Here is a 24,045-nt window from a genome sequence, read left to right as displayed (position 1 = left end):
CTTTCCCCAGTTTTAAAGAAACAGCCTGGAGATTTAAAACATGATGCTTTTTAGTAAGAGGATTCCTTCCTTGGCCAGCTGAAACTCACCACACAGGGCAAGAAATAACCAGGTCTCCGCAAGAGTTCCTCTCTCAAAATCTCCACAAGCAAGGTCCAGAATTCTTGACAGGAAAGAGGGTCGGTGATGTAGGAGAATGAGGAAGAGCAGATATCCATTAGAGCGGGCAGCGCACACGTGACCTGCAGGTTGTTGCTGATCACACCCCTGTGGCTGATCACATCATATGTCATTTGGATTCTATTTGGATGAACTTAATGTTTTTGTTTAGACACCTGTGCTTCTGGCCCTGAAGCAGAACTCGCAGGCAAGGGTGAGCAGTGGTCTCGCTCATTGGAGGGCTGATCTTGATGAGAGTTACTGAATGTAGAGTCCGAACAGAGGCAAGCAACAGAGTCCTCATGGCTAGCAATGGCCCACTACTCTCTTGAAGGTCAAACTTCCTCATATTTTGGTAGTAACCTTGGAAATGATGACTAAAATATTTTCCTCTGGCTTTTTTTCCCCCTACCCTTGAGCAATGTCCAGAGTGTAAGTCTAGCTGATACTGCCAGGGTTCTCTTTATTTGATGGACCAGATTCTATCAATGGCATAACCTTCAAAGTATACAAAACCTAATACTAATGGTGCAATAATTTACTGGTATGACTTCTACCTCAAAAAGTAAGTAACACAAATGTTTCAGGATTACAGTATATATTATCAGGTTAGTGTCTTTGCATTAAAAACAAGTTGTAGCTCAGAGCTATATGATGTGGTTTTTAGTTTCTGAAATGCATTAATTGTATGCTCCTGTCTTAAAAGACCACGTGTCTCAAATTGGCATGTCTTGCACTTTCTGCAGCTCAATTTTGTAAACACAAAGTATTTAATTCCTAGAAATACTAAAACAAAACAGGTTTATTGAATCATTTATCTCATTAAGTCCCAAAAGAAGAGAATAACACATTTTAAACTGTAAGCCTGTTTGACCATACTAACACCTTCTTTTGAGCTAGTCAGAATCATTACAATTCAATATTCTTTTGTGTACACTGTGCAAATGCAAAAAAAACACAACAACACAAAAAAAAACCCCAGGAAAAACACAAACACTGTGCTATAAAAGGACAGATACCATGTTTTAGAATCGCCTTTCAGAAATTAGATGAGTGCTGAGAAGCCCCTGAACTTGGGATTCTGTTAAACAATTGCCAGGAGACACTCTCTAGAAAGAAGTGGTGAGTGATCTGGAAGCTGGAAAACCATGTCACAATGTTGTGGGTTGGCCAGCACCTGTGACGAAGAAATCAGAGCAACAATTGGTTGAAGTAGTTAATGCTTCTCACTTCAGATGTTTACAAATTTCCCAAATTAGCTATGACCTCTGTCTCTTCCCTTGAGGGAGGAAAACTTGTCCCACCCCACTGCTCAAAGCGTGGTCCCAGGGGACATGGTATCGGTATTACCTGGAGCTTGTTAGAAATGCGGACTTCCGAGCCCTCTCCCAGACCTTAACCAGGAGCCCAAGTGACTCACATGCCCTGTAAAATGATCTACACCAAATGATCTCCATCAAGTTTTCTACTTTGTCTTCTTGGTAAATAAGCAAGAAAATATTCTCTCTCCTCTCAGTTTCTTTAGGTTTTGTTTCTCAAAGAATAAATACATTGCAATATGAGGAATTTGACATATGATCTACAAACAGAATTTCTAGAGTTAGCAATTTAAAATACAGAACACCCAGTAAAATCTGAATTTCAGAGAAACAACACATACAATTTTTTAGCATAAGTATATATCCCATATGATATTTGGGATATAGTAGTGCTAAATTCTGAGCACGCAATATTTGAAATATAGGCATACAAAAGAAATTCAGTGTTTATCTGAAACTCAAACTTAACAGAGCAAAAAGCATTCAGCTGGGCATCTTGTATTTATCTGGTGACCCTATCGAGGAAGGATGGTTTGGGCTCCATGTTTTCTGCTGACATCTTAGCAAAGTTTCTTATTTTAGGCATCAGAGTTCTAGTGAGGCAATAGCAACATTGGAAAAGGCCCCAGGGATTTTGCATTAAGTGCATTTCATGTGAGTGAATGATGGAACAGGCACAAAGACACAGCCACCCAGCACCCAGGCACAAATGGCACAAGTTAAACATGTGACGGCTCGATTCGTGACAGGTAATTTGTTTTGCACTTCCATTGCCATTTACATACGAACTTAAAAACTGTTTACACTGCTTTTAGGAATTGCATTTTAATATGCTGTTATGCTATTTTTCCTCTCCAAGAGAAAATTTTCATTTAAATGTGACTAGTTACTTGAAGAAAATAGGATTATATATTCAGGTTTTATTATTCCACAAAATGAAATTATTTTGTTTCACTTAGAATGTCTATGATGTAAACCACCCCTCATATCCATCTACCTCCCTTCTTCTCAACTCAGATCAAAATCAAATAAAAAAATGATTTTTTGCTATTTCTTCCCATTCTGACTCTTTTATTGCATCTAGGGTACAGTCTACCAGTGCCAGTGTATTTATACTTCTCTAACTCATTATTATCCCTTCCACCTATTCACTCCTAACAAATATTTTTCTCTGATGACACCAAGAATAAAAATAAACAGTATTCTCAGATGTGCCGGTCATTTTCCCTGTCATGTCATGACTTAAAGTTTAGCCTAAAATGATATTAACATTTATTTGGAAAACTAAATATGAAAGAAGAATTAGGAAAATTTGGAACAAATAATTAGAGTTAAGGTGGCCATTATTACAATTTTAAAATATATTATGAAGCTATAATAATTAAAACTGTTTGACATTAGCGAGTAAATAGGTTAATAACACATAAAATATCCAGAAATAGACCCAAATATATATCTGAACTTAGTTTATGAGAAAGCTGGCATTTCAAATTAGTGAGGAAAAAAGGATTATTCATTTAGTTATAGTCACACTATTGGCTAATGGGATGGGGTGGAAATCGCTAGATATCCATCTCATTTCTTACCCCAAAATATATTCCTGATGTCACAAATTTACATGTGAAAAATATAACAAAGAACAATTCTAGGAGAAATCTCAGTTTTTCTAAGTAGGATGCAAAACATAGAACCAAAAAAAACCTACAAGGTATGTTTTATTGGTTAAATGAAGATGTTTGCTGTGTAAAAAAAGATCACAAAGTAGAAAGATGAATGATAACTGCAACAAGCAGCAAATACAAAATAAGAGGAAAAGTAATTTACAAAAAAAAAACTCATATACATCAAGTGCCAAAGAAAAACATGCAAAGGATAAAGAAGTACAGTTTTTAATAGAAAAAGAAATATAAATAGTGAGTAAACATAAAAAGATGTTCAAACTCACAATTAAAGACATATAGAGCAAAGCAATGAATTCCCTCCTCCAACCAGCGTGGAAAAATAGAAAGTCTGATCACGGCCAGAGCTGACATAGGCATGGAGGGAAAGAGGCTTTTAAACACTTTGCAGGGACACTGCGCTTTTCTGGAAGATAGTCAGGCAAGCTGCCTGAAAATTTAGAAAGCATGTGCCTTTTAGCTCAGTAGTCTTGCTGCTCACAAGCTACCCTGTGGAAATGCTTTCAAATGTTCATCAGACACATGGACAGGATGTTCGTTGGGGCATCTAAAAAATAGTGTTAGAAATTGGAAACACCTGAGGTCCCCATTCATGGAGATGTAGTTTTAAACTTTGGTAAGTCCATACAGTAGGATTGTATGCGGCTATTAAAAATCCTTTGACAAGAATGAGGAGAAAGAACATGTTCGGTGGAAAGATTGCCAAGATATATGTTTACGTTAAAGATAACAGCAACAAAAACTAAGTACAGAAAACTGACTATGTGATTAACATAGTGAAATTAAAACCAACACCTGCATCTGTGTGTGTGTGCACGTCTATACAAACATACTTCCTGCCTCTCTCCCCAAGCAGTTATTAGAAAGTGACTATGGCGGTTACCTTTGGAAAGTTTGTTTTGTTTTGTTTTTTACTTTTAATTTGGTATCTTCCTGAACATCTAATTTTTCTAACCTTATATCACTTATGACTTTTATTTATTTATTCTTTTTGAATGTCTATAGAGGTTATCTTGGCAGAGAGGTAAGACTTTTTGCTTTTTTCTTAGAATCTTAGTATTCTAAAAAAAAAGAAACCCTAGTAAAATAGCACATTGAAATATAAAATAAAGAAAGAAAATAATCCTATTTTTAGCCTACCTCCAAATCACTTTCTTATTTTTCATCTTCTGAGATTGTTACTGAAACTCCATGGTTCTTGTCTTTAGATTTGGAATTAAGAGCAGTTAATGCCCCTTATGTTCATACATACAGGGAAAAAAATTCCTGGCCTAGATCTGAAAAGCTCATTTCCAAAAGAAATGACAATGAGTCATCCAACTTCTCAATTAAACTAAAAATCTGGATGAAAACAGGTTCTGTCCCCCAGAGGTGGGTTCATGTTGGTTCTCCACTGGCATCTGTCAAGCACTTTAAATTATGAAAGAAATCCAGACTCGGAGCGCTTTTCAAGGCTGCCCGGCTGGCCTGCAACCTAACAGTGCCCTCTTCTGGTTCCACGGCCCACGCTCAGCTGGACTGAGCAAAAGTGCAATGCATAGAAGATGATAGAAAAAAAGCACATTAAAAACTGGGGGCAAACGGGTTTAGTTCTCACTTCTAATGTATACAGACAAAACAAACAAAAATTCAGTTAAAAATATATATTATACATGTATATATGTATTTGTATATCCATGGTATATATATACATACCATGTATACCATGTATCCATGGTATATATATACATATATACATGGTATACTATCTAGACCGTATTTTATATTTTTAACACATAGCATAAAAATCATATTATATGTTTATACCGCATATATAATATACACATGGTATAAATATACCTGTTTATAGCATGTGTTTATATATTATATATACATTGTACAAATCTATGTAATATATAACATATGTTATTTCTGTATATTATATATCATACCTGGTATAAATATATAAATATATATAATATAAAATATAATACACAATATACGTAGTCCAGTTTGATGGCAGCAGCTCTAAGTTGGAACTGTTCTGACCTCAAGTCAAATGTTGGTCATAGATCAAAATCACCTGAGTTTGATTAAATTTTTATTTCATATAATTTTATTAAAAATGCATATACTTCTCAGAATATACTAAATCTATAGATTTAATTTCATTTTTTTACTCCTAAAGTCTTTAGTCTTGCAGATTTAGAGATTCATGTTTAAAAAGCTATAAAAACTTCATTGCATTTACTTGGAGAAGTCATAAAATATTCTTGAATTTCAAACACCATCTCTTCACCCCTTCCCTTTTTTTTTTTTTTTTTTAAAGAAAGAGTTTCTGACTGATGAATCTGCATGGAAGAGTCGTTTGTCCAGGCCATCCACTGGAAGGGCTCTCTTATCGATGGAAAGTTGAGGCAGGATTCAGAGGCTTGGTCACCGGCTCTTTGCAGATTTTCTAAACAGAAGCTGGGCAACAGCACCCCCTGGTGCCCCCAAAACCAACATTAACTTTCTAGGGTAGAAAATTCAGAAACAAGATCCAAGGGTGGGCTGCTCAAGGGAGCTTCAAGACAGCAGGTAGTTGTAAAGCTCTGATTATGTACTAAGGTGTGTTTTGGAAGGGGCAGGGATTCACAGAGAAGCAGAATCCGTCATTTGGTCTCTCAAGGAAATTTCAATTTAGGTGGGGGCAACAACATACTATATCATGAAACTCCTGAACATAGAGCATGAAGATATCGAGGAGCTGGTGCTTGATCTGATGAACAATGAAGAGCCATTCTTTACGCTTAACTCCCCCCACCCCCGGCCCCCAAGATGGGGCTGATCTTCTAAAGATATCCCTCACCTAGTGAACAGTGTTTTACAGACCTTACATCTGCCTTCTGTCTCACCCAAGCCTCTATGGAGAGCTAAGGCGATGCCTCAAACTTGGCCTACAGTTTTTATCTGCTGGTGTATGAACGAACTTTTAGATGAAAAGAATCTGGTCACACCCAAGCAGTAACTTCCAGTAACAAACAAGTGGTAAATAAAAGGTTATTTCATTATCGCTTCCTTTATGTAGATGCTAATAAAGCTTTCCCTGGGGTAGGAGTGTCAGCTGATGGGCAGAAATAACTGCCTTCCTCCAGAGGGCCCTCTGAGAGGCATGTGGCCGCACGACTCATCCCCAGGTATCTCAGCCCAGTACTCACTTCTGGATCGCATGTAGCAGTCGTTGCAGTTTAGAAGACCGTTGCGAATCCTGACATCCGTCCCACTCACGGCATCTCCAAGCTGTCCTTTACAAATTCCACACTACAGGGGAGAAAGAGCAGAAGTTATAAGGTGCATAAGGAGTTCCTTTATAATGCATAGTTGCTGTTTATGTGAATAGCACAATAGTCACGTACACAACCTCCACATTTGCTGAGCATCTACTACTGTGTGTTAGATGGCACACTAAATATTGACTTTCGGCAACATTATACTCTGAGCATTTTATGGTAACTGCTTGCATTTTACAGAGAAGGACACTGGTTCAGAGAGGTCAGCTGGTTTGTGCAAGGTTCTAAAACTGGTGAGTGGTGTTGGGTTAATCCCAAAGCCTGTGCTGTTAACCTCTATTACGTGCCATTTCTAAGTCAACATGGGAAACCATTTTATTTTTATTTTTAATGAAATTTATTGGGGTGATATTGGTTGATAAAGTTATATAGGTTTCAGGTATACAATTCTATAATGCATAACCTGTATACCGTATTGTGTGTTTACCTCCCAAAGTCAAATCTTCCGTCACCTTGTATTTGACCGAAGTGCCATTTTAAACAGTTAAACACTAGTGGTTTTAAATAAACACTTAGCCAACAGCTTATCAATTAGAACTTGCCTGTGACTAATCATTAAATGCTTTCCAGCATTGTTGGTAAGTTCTGTCAGGTCAGAATTACTAGCAAATAGCTGTACACCTTATCTTCTCACATTAAAGGCCATGACACCCAGAGTAATGAATCCAAGAACGGAGCACCTTTTAGTCAAGTCAGCTTGTGGGCAGGTGACTGTGGGGCACACCGCGCTGGGGGTGCCAGAGAAGGCGGCAGGGGGGGTTGGAGCTGATACCAGCCTCAGACTCGTATTTTACCGTCACCAGGGACAGAGGGAGGCTTCCTCCCAATTATGCTCCAAGTTGCATCTGCATCGCAAGGGTAGGGGATAAACCTAAGAGGCGACATATCTTAAAGCATCAGGTCAGTTCCAGGAAGTACATGAAGAGAAAGAACAAAGGCTTTCATAGCTTAGAAGGCAAGTCTTCTATCCTGCAAGAATCATCAAAGACTCGTTGCGACCTTGATTATTTTGAATTCTGGTAAAGTTTTGGAGAACAAACTATGGTGTTAGAACATATTATCTTGGCATAACCATGAAATTTTAAAAAGTACATCCCTTGAACCTCAACACACACCTAGACTGTTTAAGACATACATTATTTCATTAATTTTCCAATGAGAATATTGGTAAATTGAATTTCATTAAGTCTCTGTATTAGGTTTTGTCCACGATCAGCTTTGCATCCCAGTGATTGCTGATGCTATTGAATGAATAATTTTGGGACAACCTCACTTATTTTCCCTTAGCTTATAGGTGAAGTGGGAGTTATTTTAAGCCCATGTAAGTGTACTTTATAGCTGAAGAAAGTACCAATGAGAAAAAGAACAAAATTCAAGAAGGACGAAGAAAGCATGTCAGGGTTATAAACAGAAAGAAATGACTCTGACTCAGAGCTAGAGGGTGAGTTTCAAAAAATATATATTAATTTGAAACATGTCCATGAGGGAAAAAAAAAAGCTGGGAAATGCTGAAAGAGGCTAACTTACCAATTTTATAAAAAATCAGCTATAACTGGTTAGCTTACCTATGTATGAGCAAGAAATCTGGGGCTAGAACCTAGGCCTCCTCATTTTCAGTTTATTCATTAATTTGTTCATCTAAAAACGTTTATGGATACCGTCTCTGCCAGGTGCAGAAGAAATAGTGGGGAGCCAGGCAGTCCTGGATCCTGCCCTTATGAGTGGATAGTTTATTAGAGGAGCTGAAAATTATAATGAAACAATTCCATAGCGAGTGATACGGACCGCGAAGGGTTCTACGAGGACCTGTCACACAGTCAAGTCACTTGGTCTGGGTGAGCAGGGCAGCTTCTCAGAGGAAGGGATATTCAATTTGGGAGTGCAGACATTCATTTGGAGACCTACAACTTTGCAACTAGCTATAAGCAAACTTAACTGACAGAAAATCTTCAACATTAAGTCACAAGAGTTTGAGACGCAGTGGATATTACATGCCCAATAAATCCACACATGCCCTAAAAGATTCAGAAGTCTCGCTGTCTTCCCAGGGCGGTATTCTCAGCGACCTGCTAGAGTCGACACTCTGCTTTCACAGCGAAACCTGGTTTGTGAGAGTACATTGCACAAACCTGTTTTGCTTCTGCTAACCTGACATCCCAGAGGGATGAATGATCGCAGAATTTCATCCTGAAGGATGACTTCCACACACACTTCCGCAGGGGGTGCGCCGCGCGAGCAAAGGCTGTCATGATTTCCAGGAGGTATTTCTCAGCACAGAACGATGCCAAAAGACATTAGGACATTGTACTTAGAAGAACAATGAATACATACCCTGAAGCACTGGATGTGGAAATAGAGATTGAGGGTCTCGATGATCATCGCAGCTCCTTTCCCCAAAGGAAGCCCACAGGAAGAGCACAGCTTCTTCCCACTTATGGACCTAGGTTTAAGACCATATATAATACTAAACTATTCCATTTAGAATAGTTGGTTAAATATGCAAACATGTAGCTTCATGCAAAAAATTAAAAAACATGGATTTTAAAAATGTTTATATCATGAGTGAAATGACAAATACTGAACTAATGAGCAGAAACTAAGCATTAGGTGTAATCTGCAAACAAGTGTTAGACTAAATACAATAGGCCTCCATCGTGGTATAGGAATTGGTGTGCATGTGTACGTGTTTTAGTAATTTTGTTACAAGAGTTTGTGTTGTACTTTATTTAACCACAGTGATCAAATGCCCTGAAGTGATTCAATGTATTTATTACATGTTTATATAAATCCTAAAAGATAATGAAGTTGAGCTTTACTGAGGTTTCAGAGTTGCTTTAAAATTTTCTCTAATTGAGTCATTGTCCCACTAGGGCATTTCTTTTGCCTATTAAGAAAAAGAAATCTTTTTTGTTTAAAAATACAGAGGCAATTATGATCCAGTCCAACGGGTCCCAGGCAGATACGAGATGTTCTCCCTGCTCTGTCACCAAGTTCTGCGATCTGATGTACAGAACTCACTCTGGGCTTCCCTTCCACCTTCAAAATGAGAGGATTGGACTAGATTATCTCCACTGCCTCTTCCAGTGTAAACACTGTGACCCTATAATCCGGGCACTTGACATCCTCTCTGAGTTGTAAGCCCCTTGAGGACGTGGGCTGCCTGTATCCCACCTCTGCTCCCCCGCAGCCCCCAGCCCACCGATGGACTAGAACCAAACCCAGCGGACCGACACCAGGTGAGGGCACTAGATGGCTGTCGGCTAAGGTGGCTTTTCCCCGACTCAGCTCAGACCGCATCGATGCCTACTGTCTGGAAAGCTCTTGGGATTACACAAGAAATTTGAAAATACGCAATATCATTCAGAGGCCAACAGGGTAGGCAGGGACAGTGGAAACAGAAAGGAAGACAAAAGGAAAGAGGAAGAGTTGCCCTAAGCAAACCCTATTTATTAGGATTTCCCTCTTATCCAGGAGTTAAATGAAATTTCTAAATCAAAGAAAACTTCGGAGTACTCAGTAATTGGTCTCTCCAGTGAAAAGGAACGCAGGCAGCTTTTAAGAATATCATGGGGCCCAATTAATGTCCAGAAGCAATCCTCAGAGAGCTTGAGTAGGGGAAAGGAAAGGAGGCGGTTTCGTTGCTCAGCCCCCGCCTGGTTCTCTGTTAAGAGCCATCAGCCTAGAAGGGCCAAGCCATCTTGGAGGGAAAGGCGCCGACTGAGGAGCCCAGCAATTGTCTGGTGGATTTTATTATTAGATTGCAGGTTCCACACAATATAATTAAAGGTCCATGGCTGCAGCCGCGCCAACGTCACACACTTGGCTCCTTCGGTCGTGGGCTGCAGACAGACAGGGAATGTGTTCTTTCCTCCTGCCTGTGTGTGTGTCGAAAGGGACTTGATGGACAGGCCTCTCAAAATCATTTGGCAAGCATTAATCCAGTTAAAATTATGCCTGGCAGGCTCTCTTCAAAACAGAGCCACCCCAGAGAGGCTTGCTGACCTCTTGTACCTGTTTGGTGACTCGCCAGGAGGGGCGGGAGGACAGGGGGACACGTGTCCCGCCTGCAAGTTCTCTCGAGGGCTTTTCCTGTAACATGGTAAAGGAGCCAAACATTATGACAAGTAAAGAGAAGCCCAATCCCACAAGAAAAGACATTTTAGAAAAGAAAATAAAAACTTCCTTGCTAAACATATATAAGACCACAGAGCATCCTAGATGTAATTTTTTAATAAAGGCCAAAAACAGTCATCCTGTCTAGGCAAGATTATACATGTGTTGGCTGCACAAGGTCAAAACCAGGCTGGCACCACTGAACAGGAAAGACAGAATATTTTTCTCATGTTTATTTTTGCCAGGTTCTTTGCTTATTTAAAACTGCACACTGAGTTAGACGTAGAAATTATAGACCAGGCAGGAGGGGAGATATGAGTAGGGATGTAGGGAAAAGTTCATACAGAGAGCCCAGAAATAAAGGACAGAACTTAGAGGAGGTATTTTTCGGTGAAGTGGCTTCTACCCTATCAGTTAATTCATTTTGAGGACATGCGATCGGGGGGCAGTGTTCACAATATTCAATGACCATGATGTCATGGGCACCCACAAGCATAGTGGTCCCAGCCGGAAGCTCCCGGAATGGCTTCACAGGTGCTGTTGGTTGCACAGGCCCCGCCTGTGATTCAGCTGTCAGTTCCAGGATCTTACTTATACAAGTTATTTCCATTTGTGAAAACAGGGATGGAACTCAGGGGAAAAAGCAGGGACAAGAGGCATGCCGCCAGCACCGAAGGGAGCGGGCATGAGTCCCCCTGCCTTCGGCTGCTTGCGGGGTCACGCCCCGGGCCCCTGCCCACCCGCGCCGCCCTCCTCACGCAGGGCTTGTTTTCTCCAAAATGGCGCATTTGCATGGGATGTCCTAAAATATAAATGCCATTGCCTAAAAAAAATGGTTGATAATCACTTCTCTGTGATTTCAGCTTTTATTGACTGTGCTGTCATCTGGGCCAATAGAAACCAAATTGGGTAGACAGAAGAGAAAGGGGGAAATGGTTCAAACACTGTATTTTAAAAAATGTAGCCGGGTAAAACAATGAACTTATAAAACAAGCTATCATCATCATCATCATCATCATCATCATTGTCATTATCACTACCATCACCTAAACTATATAGTTTTTATTCTTTGCCAGGAACAAAACCTCATAGGTAGGTGTTATTATTTCCATTTTATACGCAAGGAAACTGAAGCAGAGAAAGACGCATCAGCTTGCTCAAAGCCCTGTGCAGGCAAGCGGCAGAGTCAAGATTTGAATCCAGGCGGTCTGGCTCCAGGTTGAGTGACTAGTTAAAGTATAATGAATGCTATTTTTTTTAAAACTGATGACAAGGAACCTTTGGTTCAAATATGATCTTATCATGGAACTGTGGGTTCATTTTGAATTCCTCTACCACTTAACCAGTCAAGTACTTTGAATAAGTTATTTAATTTCTCTGAGCCTCAGTTTGCTTGTCTGAAAAATGAGAACAGTAACCCAGTTGAAGTTCTTGGGAGAATTCAGTGAGTTAATTTATGAAGAGAAGGGATATGTAAATCCTTCAATGCAGTGCCTATTATATTGAAATGTTTCAAAAATGTTAGGGACTATCATCATTGCAAGAAGATACAAATCTTACAAAATTAGAATATAGCCTGGAGTAGCTACTTAAAGGAAGAGAATGATAATGAGAGAAAAACATTTTTTTTTCTTGAAAAAATATTTGTCAATAGATTGAGACAATTTAACTCAAATAAATAAATAGTTAATACAATGTGCCTACAAATTCTTTCCAATGTTTAGATTTGTGGGTTAAAAACATCGCTTTGCCTGTTTCAATAGATAAATTCAGAGTGCATAATTACTTGTCTGGAAGATTGTCCTAAATTTCCATAAATTTCCACCTTGTCAGTGTAAATTCAATGGAGAGAAAGCATAAAATGCTACTAACATCTTGCCATAACACACTTTTTCATTTTCCCCTTGTTAACCAATACATTTTTTAAAAAATTTTATTTATTTATTTTTAGAGTGAGGTGAAAGGAGGAATAAAGAGAGGGAGAGAAACATCAATGCGAGAGAGAAACATCGACTGGTTGCCTCTTGTACACTCTCCGACCAGGGACTGAACTGGCAACCTGGGCATGTGCCCTGACTGGGAATCAAGGCAGCCACCTTTTGCTTTGTGGGATGATGCTCCAACCAAGCCACACTAGGCAGAGCAGTCAGTCATAGAGAGAAAGGAAGGGCGGGAGGAAGGGAGAGAGGGAGGGAGGGAGGGAGGGAAGGAAGTCCACATCTTTGGTTACTCACTTTCGCCTTTCACTCGGTGACTCAATCTGATGGTTAATGCTTTTATCCAATGGGAGGGTTTTTGGCTTCACATCTTCTAAGGTGTTCATTGGCAGGCTTGATACCTGCTGATTCCAGGATGGATCTGAGGCCAAATAAGGAACATAATTCAGTGCCCAGTGACATCACCTTTGCTTAGTAAGACACCTTTCTGTAAAGTGCTAATGCCTGCCCAGGTCTCATGGCGATTCCCTGGGGAGTCTGGGCAGTTGCTGGTGGGAGTTTATTCCCAGTGCTCTTTAGTGTAAGCTAGAAGGGAAGCCTGCAGCCAACAGAAATCATGTGTGCCTGGACAACAAAGGGGGCTGTCTTACAATAATTTAAACGTCGGGGTTGGTCTTGGACGTCCTTACCCTGAACTAGCTGTGGGTTCATTCCACAGGGTGGGACTCCAGCGTCTGCAACCAGTCGATCGTCCTGATGGGTTCCTTTTGATGTTGGGTTCTCAGCATCAGTCAAGGCCCCCTGAGTAAGGCTGTTAAAATAAATAACTGTATTTCAGAACAGAGATAAAAGCAACTGAACTACAGTTTTGATCCTGTGGAAGAACCAATTTCAATATGAATAAATAAATGGGGCTAACTAAATGCTTATTTATTCTTTTTATTTTAAACTAGGTTTAAACACTCTGAATTACTACTCATTTTTATTATCCAACAGTTTAACAAGTTTGAGAGACCATCATTTCTGATGTCCTTGCCACCTCCCTGTCCACAAAATAATTCGTTCTAATAATTTCAAGGGATGCCAGCACTCAGTGCTGCCCTGCCCAGATTTTCATGGGATGATTTACTGCAGAAATCATTTGGGCCACACGGGACTTTGGCAGCCCATGATAATCTACTAGACTTTCAGTAGCTTCTGTGTGCCAAAAAAGGAGAGGTAGAAGAGATTTGGGGTTTTTTTTAAAAGATTTTTTATTTATTTCTTTTTAGACAGAGGGGAAGGGAGGGGGAAAGAGAGGGAGAGAAACCTCAATGTGTGGTTGCCTCTCACGCGCCCCCTGCTGGGGACCTGGTCTGCAACCCAGGCACGTGCCCTCATTGGGAATTGAACAACACCCTTTGGTTTGCAGGCCGGCACTCCATCCACTGAGCCACACCAGCCAGGGCGAGAGGAGGAAGAGATTTTAAAAAGTCTGGTGACAACAGGGACTGTCTAGAGAACTAGCAAAAATGCACATGAAATGCTTATCAGCAGTACTTAAAAATTCCTAACGGGTGGCTTTCATTTCATAAAATTGGGAAGTCCCTTTAAACAGTGTTCCCTGGAAACAGATGTGCCCTTCCAAGTGCTCTGAAGACTCTGGATGTGGGCCCCAAACCCCTGCGCCCTACAACTCAACCAGTCTTCTAGCTGATGGGCATAGGGGGGTTCACAGGGCAAATCCCATCAGAAGAGCTCAGCTCTCAGCCAACCCTTCACTTAACCAATCTTTGAAAATCAGGTCCCCTGAGGATGGCTTGTGTGTGTGTGTGCAGCCTGTGTACAAGGATGCACACTTACCAATGTCTATCTGGTATCCCAGAGTCCCAGAGGCAAACATCTGTCTAATAAAGAACGTGCTGGTGGCAGAGCCTCCTGAGTTTCTGTGGGTCCCATCTAGATTAGGTGTGGGGTGGCAGCAATAAACCCTCTATAGCCCATAGCTACCACCAGATTCTGCTTCTGCCTGAGCTCGCTCTGAATGTGGCAGGGATTTCTGGGTGCCCTGTTCTGACATCCCATGGAACAGACTGGAACCCATGGGTGGGGTGATCACCCACAACCAGTCAATTTGTCGGTAATTCTTTATATTATTACCGAGTAAATGTGGCTTTTCATAGTTCAGAGGGTACTAATGGCAAAGTTGAGGTCCACAGTAAAGCCACTGTGGGTGGGACCCCAGTGCCTCATTTCAACCTCCATCCCTCCAGACACGTTAGTCATTTCAGGTGAGTGATGTTCAGGTTTGGGGTTTTGAATTGATCACATGCTCCTTCTGTGATCTCTACTGTCTTCCCTTATTTTAAAAAAGGTTTTGCCTATTTAAAAATAAGGCTATTTATAGTCAACAGCGTAGGGACATTGACTTCAGAGTTATTAGAATGTGTTCAGGCAGAATGTAATGTATTACTGGAATGATCATTTCAAAGCCGAATATGATTTGCATTAGCGCTGAGTACTCTTCCCGGGAGAGAACAGGCAGAGCCCAGTTTTGCGCATTTAGACAGACAGCCTGGCACGGTTCATACCTGCCCTTTGCCTCCAGTGGCTCGCTTTCTCTGGTCTTCAGCGACAGGTCATGGTTGTCCCCCTGGAATGGTTTCTTCTGTCTTGTCTCTTGTTCTTTTTCATGACAGTTTTCCTGGTCCATCTTATTCTAATGGGACAAACAAGGATACTCTTAAATATAATTTTTAAACCCACTGGACAACACTTATCTCTGGCGATGGGATAGTTGAACCTTTTCTTTTCCAATCACATTGCCTAAAATTTAAAAAACAGTTGTTCAGATTGACTGAATAGTAACCGAGTTCTAATGATTTAAAATAAATGTGTAATCGGGGTGTCTCCCAAAAGTTATCATAAAGGGAGTAGGTGAGAAAACCCACCTTTCGAAATTAAAGTCATGGAACTGCTCATTTCAGGACAAATGCCTTTCGAGTGCCCACTGGTTATCTTGTTTAACGCGGATTATGGACCACCCAGGGTTTGGCATGACGTCTGTTCACTACCTTCATGGCTGTATTTGGAGGATATGGGGGTAGACCGGCCTTCCAGGGCTCTCTCCAGCCGTTGGAGACACATATAAATTTCATGCGGAATTTTAAGAGTGGGTTAGAAGCAACCTGAATGGAGCCCGGTGGAGAGCCTGCTGTTGGCACCCTGCCGCTGCCATCCAGTGCCAAGGGACGTGTGTCATGGCAGAGAGGACTGCTCGCCTGCTGAATGAATGAATGATGGGCAGGTAAGAAGCATATTCCAGCACGTGGCTCACAAATCAGGACCTGGCCAGCCAGTGCAGAGAGACTCTGGTTGCTAGCCGGTGGGAGCTGATCTAGCCCTAATCATGACTACTGCTCCCTGGGAAATGACTCTAGGATTTGGCCATGGCAGTGACAATACCATGGGGTACAGTGGCCACGTGGGAGCTGACGCGATTCTGGGGAAACAGCCGGGTTTCTAGTTAAACCTGTGGAAAACTTGGCCTGGTGGTTTTGTACTTCTCTTTAGGTTTATTTATTTCACAAATTGCTTTTATTCTACAGTCTTACCACTGTCCCGCTGCCTTCAGTCATAGAGGAGGATGTAGACAGCTGGTCTGCAGAACTCGAAGAAAGGGTAAATGGAACCACAGTGTCTTCAATTATTTTGCGCTCCTAAGAGGAAGAATGGGAATCAATGAAAGGGAAGAAAAATCAGATATCACATTTGTCAAGAGAAAAATTTCATTAAGGAACTTTAGAAAAAAAAGACATCAGGGTTATATGCAAACAAGCAGAGCATTAAAAAAAGGTCTTATTTTCTAAAAGCATGTAAATCAGATAATACTCTCTGGATAATGATTTAGAAATTAGCATTTGATTTAATAGAAAAACAAAGTCTTCACAAATTAATTAGTTAGTGAGATCCAAGAAACCTTATTAGAAATGCTATGGGGATTGGATTATGTACAAAAATTATTGTTGAAGATAAAATTCACAATAACATTAATCATAAACAAATTTTAGATAATATAAATAAAATGTAGCTCCTTTCAAATTTTCTAATGCAGTCTGGTTTGTTCATCTAAAAAAAATGAAACATACAAAACCAAATATTCCTCCCCACCATTCCTCATCCTGTATTCACTACATGGTACTAAATCTCTTTACTCAATCTTTTTAGTAGCATATAGTGATTGCAGTGGTAAGGATTCATTTGGCCATGATATCAAAATTATCCTCATAAAATTAATTCACTACCAAACATGCTTTCTCAAACAAACACACTAATAAATAAATCAATACTTTCATGTCATCTCTCTAAGATAAATCAAGAACCAGACTCTCTGACTAGAGATCAGACATAATTATATTGTCTCTCTTGACCACGACTCAACACACCCTTATCACAAACTAAATTTGGGGGAATTGTGGTCTTTTAGTGCCTACAGGATATGACTCTTTTAAAGAGGTTGACGGGCCCTGCTGTGAGTAAGGAGAATCAGACACAGCCACGGGCACACACATACCGCAGACATGAAAAGTGTGGATTGACTTTGAGGAAACAGGACCACAAGGTCAAAGCCCTTCTTGGGAATTTCCTACCTCCTCATAGTATCTGCGCTCTTCCTCTTCCACCTCCTTTTGGGCCTTTTCCCACTCTTCTTTCAGCTTGTCCTGCTCCTTCTGGTATCTCTCCTGTTACAGAATTTCCAGAGACTGTTCTGAACTGACCATTGCATGCATCGTTGGGATTGTTGCCCCCTCTAAACCACCGTGTATCGTGTTGTGAGACTATGTCCTCGTAACACTCTGAATCTAATCCCTTCATGCGGCACAAGGGAATGCTATTTTGTGGTACTCGAACATGTTAGGGACCTAAAAATACGAAGGAGAACAATACATGGTGGGGCAAAAAAGCACAGGTTTATGGTTGTTCATATGGCAAATAATACAATAATTAATACATAAAAATATAAGAGTAACCTGTTTCACATACTCACAACTGTAAACCTTTTGCCCCACCTTGTCTTTTCTGCTGTTGTTTTATAGAATTGCTGTTCAGACATATGAGTAGGCATTGCTCACAGAAAGAGAAAAGAGGAAAAGATTGAAAGATTCTAAAATCTTCCTTCACTTGGGCTTTGTCCTGGGAGGTAGGCTAAACCAATAGTTTGCTTTTTACTGGGCTTTTCAGAGATGAGTTTTGCCATTCTGCTAATAGAAATATGTTTGTTGCTGGGACAGCTTAATAAAAGATTAAAAACAAAAAACAAAAAAACAACCTTTGCAGAAAGGTCGAAAGTGGACAAGATGATAATTAGCTGAGTAGCTGAATTACTCTTTGCTTGTAGCCATTCTACCAAAATGGAATCTTCTCAGCTTTAAGTAACTTCTGAATTAAGAGGAGCTTTTAAACAGCCCATTAGAAGGCTTCAAATCAGAAGTGCCATTACTGTTTCCAGAAATAATACAACACTAGTCACCACTTCAGGGGAAAAAGAATAAAATACTCTGAATAAGAACAGCTTTAAAAATTGCGACTGGAGCTCCTGACAGCTGACTAGAAGAAATGAACAAACGGAGATTAAAATTAATGCCTAAAATGAGAACTGACACGCTGGATGCCTTGGGGACGGCATCCCTGACGTGACAGAGACAGAGGAGTCGCCGAAGTGTATGACATACAGTCAAATATTTTGGTCTAGTTACTGTCAATCCTCTCTCTGAGGCTCAAACAAGTCTGTGCTTTTTTTCTTTTCTTCTTCTTTTTTTAATCTTCCGGGGAGGCACTGAGGTCTCCTCTAGGTCTCCTCTAGGTCTCCTCTGTTATGTCAGTATCGTAGGAGCAAAAGAAAGGGTTTTCTTGGGATTGTCCAGAGCCTGATGTTCTTAGGAACGTTCGGCAAAACCATGGCTGTTTAACCTACCCCAGGCTTTTCATTCCAGGTGAGAATTTTGTTACCAAAACCTAATGTTGTAAAGTTTTAGAAAGAAACTTCAGGGGCTTTTCAAATAGCGAATATGAACCTCAAAACTTCACAGAAGCTGAAAGCCAAGCACAGTGTTTTAGGTTTATTGGTTCTAGAAGCTCATGTCACGTGCTCCCGCCCCAAGGGGCTGCGCCGAGAACAGTAAGGCCGCGAGTGCAAGGCGTGCGTCTGCACCCCTCCCTCCTTCTCCACGGACGCCTGTCCCGAAACCACGCCCACCGCGCCGCCGCACTGGGCAACAATTCGGTGGGACAGGAACACGGCATATGCCTGTGACCGTGACAGTGGTCACCTTTCAGAGTGTAACGGACAGAGTGCCACTGTGGAAAGCATATTTCTCTGTTGTCTTTACTCTGAGGCACTTTCTCTCTCCTGGCCGATCACCACTCAGCTGGAAAATGGGCATCTGACTCCCAGGAGAACAGCAGTTGTCCAGGGCTGGTCTGGGGCTTCCCAAAGGACATGAAAGTCCCAACAGCTCCTGGATTTTGTTGAACCTGGTTCTTACTAATGTTCTGATATTGAAGATTTACCTCCATGCAATTTTGAAGAGCATCAACTGTAACGGGCTGACCTGACGCCACACTATACAAATGGTTAGCTGTCTAAACTGACCCCTGCTCCCCGCCCCTGGGTATTAAGCCAAAAGGATTAGAACAAAAAGATTTTTTTTAAAAAAGTAACATAAACTTGCATTAAGCATTGTTTTCTACACAGCAGCAGAAAGCCATCAAAATTAATGAGATTTAAAATGCTTCTTATTTATGATTTTTTGGTAGAATCAGTACTATTGGGGGTATAGTGGAAAGAACATGAGTTGTGTGTGTATGTGTGTGTGTGTGTGTGTGTGTGTGTTTAGGGAGAGAGGGAGGGAGGAGAAAGAGAGGGAGAGAAACACTGATGTGAGAGAGAAACACCGATCTCTTGCCTCTCACCTGCCCCCAGCCAGGGACCAGGCCCTCAACCCAGGCATGGGCCCCGACCAGGAACCAAACTGGTAACCTTCCACTTCGCAGGACGATGCCCAAACAACTGAGCCGTGCCAGTCAGGGCATGGAAAGAACAGAGTTTTAAAGTCATCCAGACTTAGATTTGAAATCAAGCTCAGCCCTTGTTAGCTGTGTGACCTTGGGCAATGAATTTAACTTCTTTGAGCCTTAGGTCTTCAATTGCAAAGTAAGGCTAATAAGACAGACTTTGAAGAATTTTATTAGAATTAAATTAGATAAAATATGTCAAACACCAATCACAGTTCCTGGCACATCCCAAATACTCAGCATAGGTTAGTGCCTAAGGTTATTAGGTTCCTTTCTGAAGCCCTGTTACTCCACAAAAGTGGCCTGAAACAACTAGGAACATGATAACGTTTACTCCCAGAATTTTTCTAGAACTGAAAATTGGCAGCTTTTACTCAAAGAGGGAGCAAACATTTCTACTCAAGAAGCAAGAAGCTAGGCCAAATTTTATTTCACATGTATGCTTTCAAGAAGCTTTTTGACAATTCATTCCCATTGCTCCTGGACTGGATTTCCCCGGGAACTATGGGGGTGGTGGATGCCTGGCTCGGCCCTTCATCAATACTGGGAGGTTGTTCACTATTTTTTTTTTTTTGAGTGAAATCCTTTTTCCCTGTGTCCATCATTGCAACCTCTGGAAGGAGGAGTTAGACAGGGCATTTTGTCACAGGGATGCAAAATGAACTGACAGCCTCATTGACTTCTGAGAAGAATTCAATTCCATGTGTTTCCTGTGCTAAAAATCTATTTCCTTACAGAAGGAATTAGGAGAGCATCATCTAGGAAAGAAAAGATAAGAAAAGAAAAGAAAGGAAAAGAAAAGGAAAGAAAAAAAGGCAAGAAAAGAAAAAAGAAAAGAAAAGAAAAGAAGAAAAGAAAAGAAAAAGAAAAGAGAAAAGAAAAGGCAACAAACCCAGCCGTCCTACCTGGAGCAAACGTTCCTGCTCCTGTTGCCATTTTTCCTGTCGCCTGCGCTCCTCTTCCGGGTCCCATGCCCAGAACTTAAACTGCTTAGAAAATAAAAACATGATCAGAATTGAGCCATGTCCTCAAGGCCTGGCCAGGGAAAGAGACACAGTCAGCCTACGGGCTGGCACTGGTATGGACACACAGAAGCAGAGGCCGCATGTGTCTTCATGTATCTTTGTTGGCAGCCACCACTTTTTAATCTTAGTCCCTCTTTGGTTTACTTCCAAGAGGCTGATAGAATTCTGTGAACCTTTTTGGAGCTAATGAAAACACGAAGTAATTAGCCCCTGGCACGGGCAGGCTTTTGCTTCATTTCTTTTATAAGTGACTTCTTAAACCTATTCACGCGCTCGAGCGTCAGATACTCTTTCTGCATATTGATCCTGGGTCTGAGCAAATGGGAATGCTTATTTCAGCAGAACTGCATTTTGTCAGACGTGCTGTTTGCTGCACTGCAGAACTACGTCATCCATTAGACCGCGCTTGGTCCCCACACCAACCTTCTCTGAAGTGGGCTAGCTCACCATGGCCCACTGGCATCACTGACATCCACGCGAGGGGGCGTTCCTGCCCTGGGTCCCGCACATGGAACAAACATTCAAACCCAAAAAGGCCTTTTTTTTTTTTTTTTTGGTAATTTTAAGAAATGCGTTTGTGAGTTTGCGAACAAAGTCAGTGAATGGAAATAATGGAATAAAAATGTATGAGTCAAAGTGGGCACGCAGGCCACAGGGTATAAGATTGAGAGGATCCAGGGGCAGGAGAAATCCCAGTGGGTCCCTGGGAAACCACAAAAGGGGGCTGCCGAGTTTAAAGCTGGCCTCCCTGGCCACCCGGGGTAGGTGCCAAGGCAAACCAGGTTCCCCAGTAATTGTACTTCCTCCCTTCCTCCTGATGAGGAAATGTTTGGAGACACTTAGAACTGCTTGGGGATCTTGAAAGAAAAAGTAAGGTGAGGGTGGGGGAGTTAGGGAGAAAGGGGAGAGTCAGGGGTGGGTGGGGAGCAGGCAGAACCTACCTACCCTGGCTGCCTGTGGAGCTGGACAGAGTTTATCTGGCCCAGGGTTTAGATGGGTCGCGTTACTGCCTGAGATGCCTGCGCGATCCCACCTCCACGCCGCCCTGCCCCCCGCAGATCTGCACAAGACCCAGGTGCATGGCCCCTCGGCTGGCATCTCCAGGATGGGACTAAAGGCCAGGCCATGGGTGTCGCTTGATTTATAACTATAAATATTTATAACTTTAATATATTTAGACATATGATTGGCACTCTTGCTGTAGTTCTTGAAAATGTTGGGGTGGCCAAGAAGAGCTGCAGCAAGGAGAGCAGGTGAGGTGGGGAAGTGCACTTCCTCCACGCCCCTCGTGGGATTCACACGGCACATGGGCAGACTGAAGGCTCTCACAATTTATGCAGGGCAAACCCATGAATTGGATATAACCTAAGGCTGCCCAGATTTCCTTGGATGACCAGAAAATATCATCCAGATGTGAATCCCAGGTAAGAAGTTCTAATGGGCCAATACTGTTGGATCCCGGCTCTACCGGGCACTTTCCAAAGGCTTTCAAGCAGTTGAAATGTTCTGAACCTCAGGAGCACAGCCCTTCTTTGTGTTTCGAGGGAAAGGGGGTATGGTCATGTGAATGAAGCCATAAGGAGCCCAACAGGGGGAAGTTTACTAGTAGGAAAATAAAAGAAACAATGAGGACTTATTTAATTTTCAGGTGTCTCGAGGTAGTAACTGCAAGAACAAGCCAAGTAAAGAGTAAGCAGATAGGAGGAGGGGACATGAGGTAGGGGACTTAAGCTCAGAAGAAAATACAAAATATTTGTTAAAAAGCAAGAGAGATAGAAAAAAAAAATAAGCCTTTTCAGAGGAAGATACCAGTGTAATAAACAAGAGGGAAAGGACAGAGAGCATGTTCCTTGGCAATATTTGATGAGCACTTAATATGGGCCAGGTGGGCATACGAGCCGGCTAAGGGTCTCAGAGCTGTGGCGCTTACAACGGGCAGTGTGAGCGTGAGTGTGGTGAGTGACAGGGTGGGGCCATGTGACCAAATATATAAATGATCACCAGGAGGCACTGGGAAAACTATCATTAAGAAAACAGAAGAGGCGCTAGACAAAGTTGAAATAGAGAGCATGAAGCCCGCTTTGTGCTGTAATTTGTCTTTTTGCAGATAGGTGTCTTCCTTTGCCTTAGGGGTTCCTGAAGGCAAAGGGAGGGCCCTTTATCCCCCTAAGTATCCCAAGACCTTGCATTTTCAGGCCTTCCCCAAATGCCTGCTGAATAAATGAATGGGCCCTGTGCTGGACGATGCATCTCCTCTTCTCTCTCCTGCACAGACCCTGACCCTATAGCTTCAGGCCACTCCAAGGCTGACCAAACATGGCCTGGGTCTACTGAGGTCAGCATACTCAAATGCATACTTCTCTTTAAGCGTCTCTCTCTCTCTCCTTTCTGAAATTTCTTTTGTTTTTCTATTCTATGAAGAGCTATTTGACACGGAAAGAATTTCAAATTTGGGTGGGTATTTTCAGGGAATTCACTTAAAATAGGTCAGTAATTTGTTTCTTTCTTGTTCTGTTTTCCATAAACAGAAATAAGAATGTATCTTTTCAGGGTGCCCTTCCTTTACACCCCTGCCCAGGGGGTACAAGAACAAGGCGGCATTAAATGGAAATCAATGGGCTAGGTTGTACTCTTCAGATCTGTGCCATGGAGGCGAGCTGTGGGGTCCTTCTGGGCTTCACAGCCCCTGCGGCTGTACTCGGCTCCCCAGGAAACTCAAGATTCCCAGTGTTGCCTGAGACCGAGCCTCCACAAATATCTGGAAAGTGCCTATAGATATTGAGGGTTATGTGACATATGGGTCCCTTCTCCATTCTGCCCAGGCACTTAGGAATTCCCAAAGGGAGGCAATTTACTTATAGGTAAGGACTGGTCCTGGTGATGGCGGGCCTCTTGGATGAGCCACCGGGGAGGATCTGTTCATGTTATTGGGTACTGTGCTAGGGACTTCTAAATGATTATTTCAGTTAAGGCTCACAACACCCTGAAGGAAAGGTATTATTATCTCATTGTATAGTCGAGGAAGACAAGGTCCAGAGAAGGTCGGTAACACCTGCAGGGTCATACTGTTAGTAACCTGGAATCAAAGGCACAACAGCGGTTGTGCAGCCACACCCGTGGGGCTCTCCGCCACAGCTGATGCTGCCACGGAGGAATCCGACAGATCTGTGGGCACTGCAGAGGGCGACCTCGGGTGGCAGGTCCAGCGCTGCACGCACTCAGTTTAGAAAACAGGTCTGTCGACAGTGTGTTCAGCCAAAATTGAGCAGCATGGACTTGGACAGCGTCACGTGTCTTGACATTTTAATTATCAAATTTTTTTTTACCTCATTGAAATAAAACATTGAAAACTAAATGTATGGTTACTATTACTCAAGACACTAATTGTGACAAGAGGTGGAACAAAGATGGCTTGGGTGTCCCGGAAAGAGAGCAGGCTGGGCCCTGTT

General features: G+C 41.8%; 1 protein-coding gene across 18 annotated transcripts in view; it reads right to left on the bottom strand.

Moving 5' to 3' along the window:
- Window positions 1–1,124: 1,124 nt before the first annotated feature.
- The window catches only part of LIMCH1 (LIM and calponin homology domains 1), a 311,063-nt gene continuing 288,142 nt past the window's right edge, over window positions 1,125–24,045 (bottom strand). For 4 of the 18 annotated variants that reach the window (XM_054582121.1, XM_054582107.1, XM_054582114.1 and 1 more), the window contains 10 exons: window positions 20,477–20,557; window positions 17,147–17,239; window positions 16,112–16,216; window positions 15,089–15,216; window positions 13,208–13,329; window positions 12,816–12,939; window positions 10,480–10,557; window positions 8,800–8,908; window positions 6,337–6,439; window positions 1,125–1,336 (listed from right to left, as the gene is read on the bottom strand). In XM_054582121.1, the coding sequence (XP_054438096.1) occupies window positions 1,311–1,336; window positions 6,337–6,439; window positions 8,800–8,908; window positions 10,480–10,557; window positions 12,816–12,939; window positions 13,208–13,329; window positions 15,089–15,216; window positions 16,112–16,216; window positions 17,147–17,239; window positions 20,477–20,557 (969 nt within the window). In that variant the 3' untranslated portion in view covers window positions 1,125–1,310. Of the gene's footprint in view, window positions 1,337–6,336; window positions 6,440–8,799; window positions 8,909–10,470; window positions 10,558–12,815; window positions 12,940–13,207; window positions 13,330–15,088; window positions 15,217–16,111; window positions 16,217–17,146; window positions 17,240–20,476; window positions 20,561–24,045 lie in introns of all 18 variants that reach the window. The other 14 variants (XM_054582104.1, XM_054582108.1, XM_054582111.1 and 11 more) reach the window with 5 other exon arrangements.

The sequence above is a fragment of the Pteronotus mesoamericanus genome, unplaced genomic scaffold (genome assembly GCF_021234165.1).
Source record: "Pteronotus mesoamericanus isolate MK-2021 breed Mesoamerican mustached bat unplaced genomic scaffold, CSHL_Meso_final contig_68, whole genome shotgun sequence".
Classification (NCBI taxonomy): domain Eukaryota; kingdom Metazoa; phylum Chordata; class Mammalia; order Chiroptera; family Mormoopidae; genus Pteronotus; species Pteronotus mesoamericanus.
Note: the sequence above shows the minus strand (reverse complement) of the source record. Positions and strands in the feature narration are given on the sequence as shown.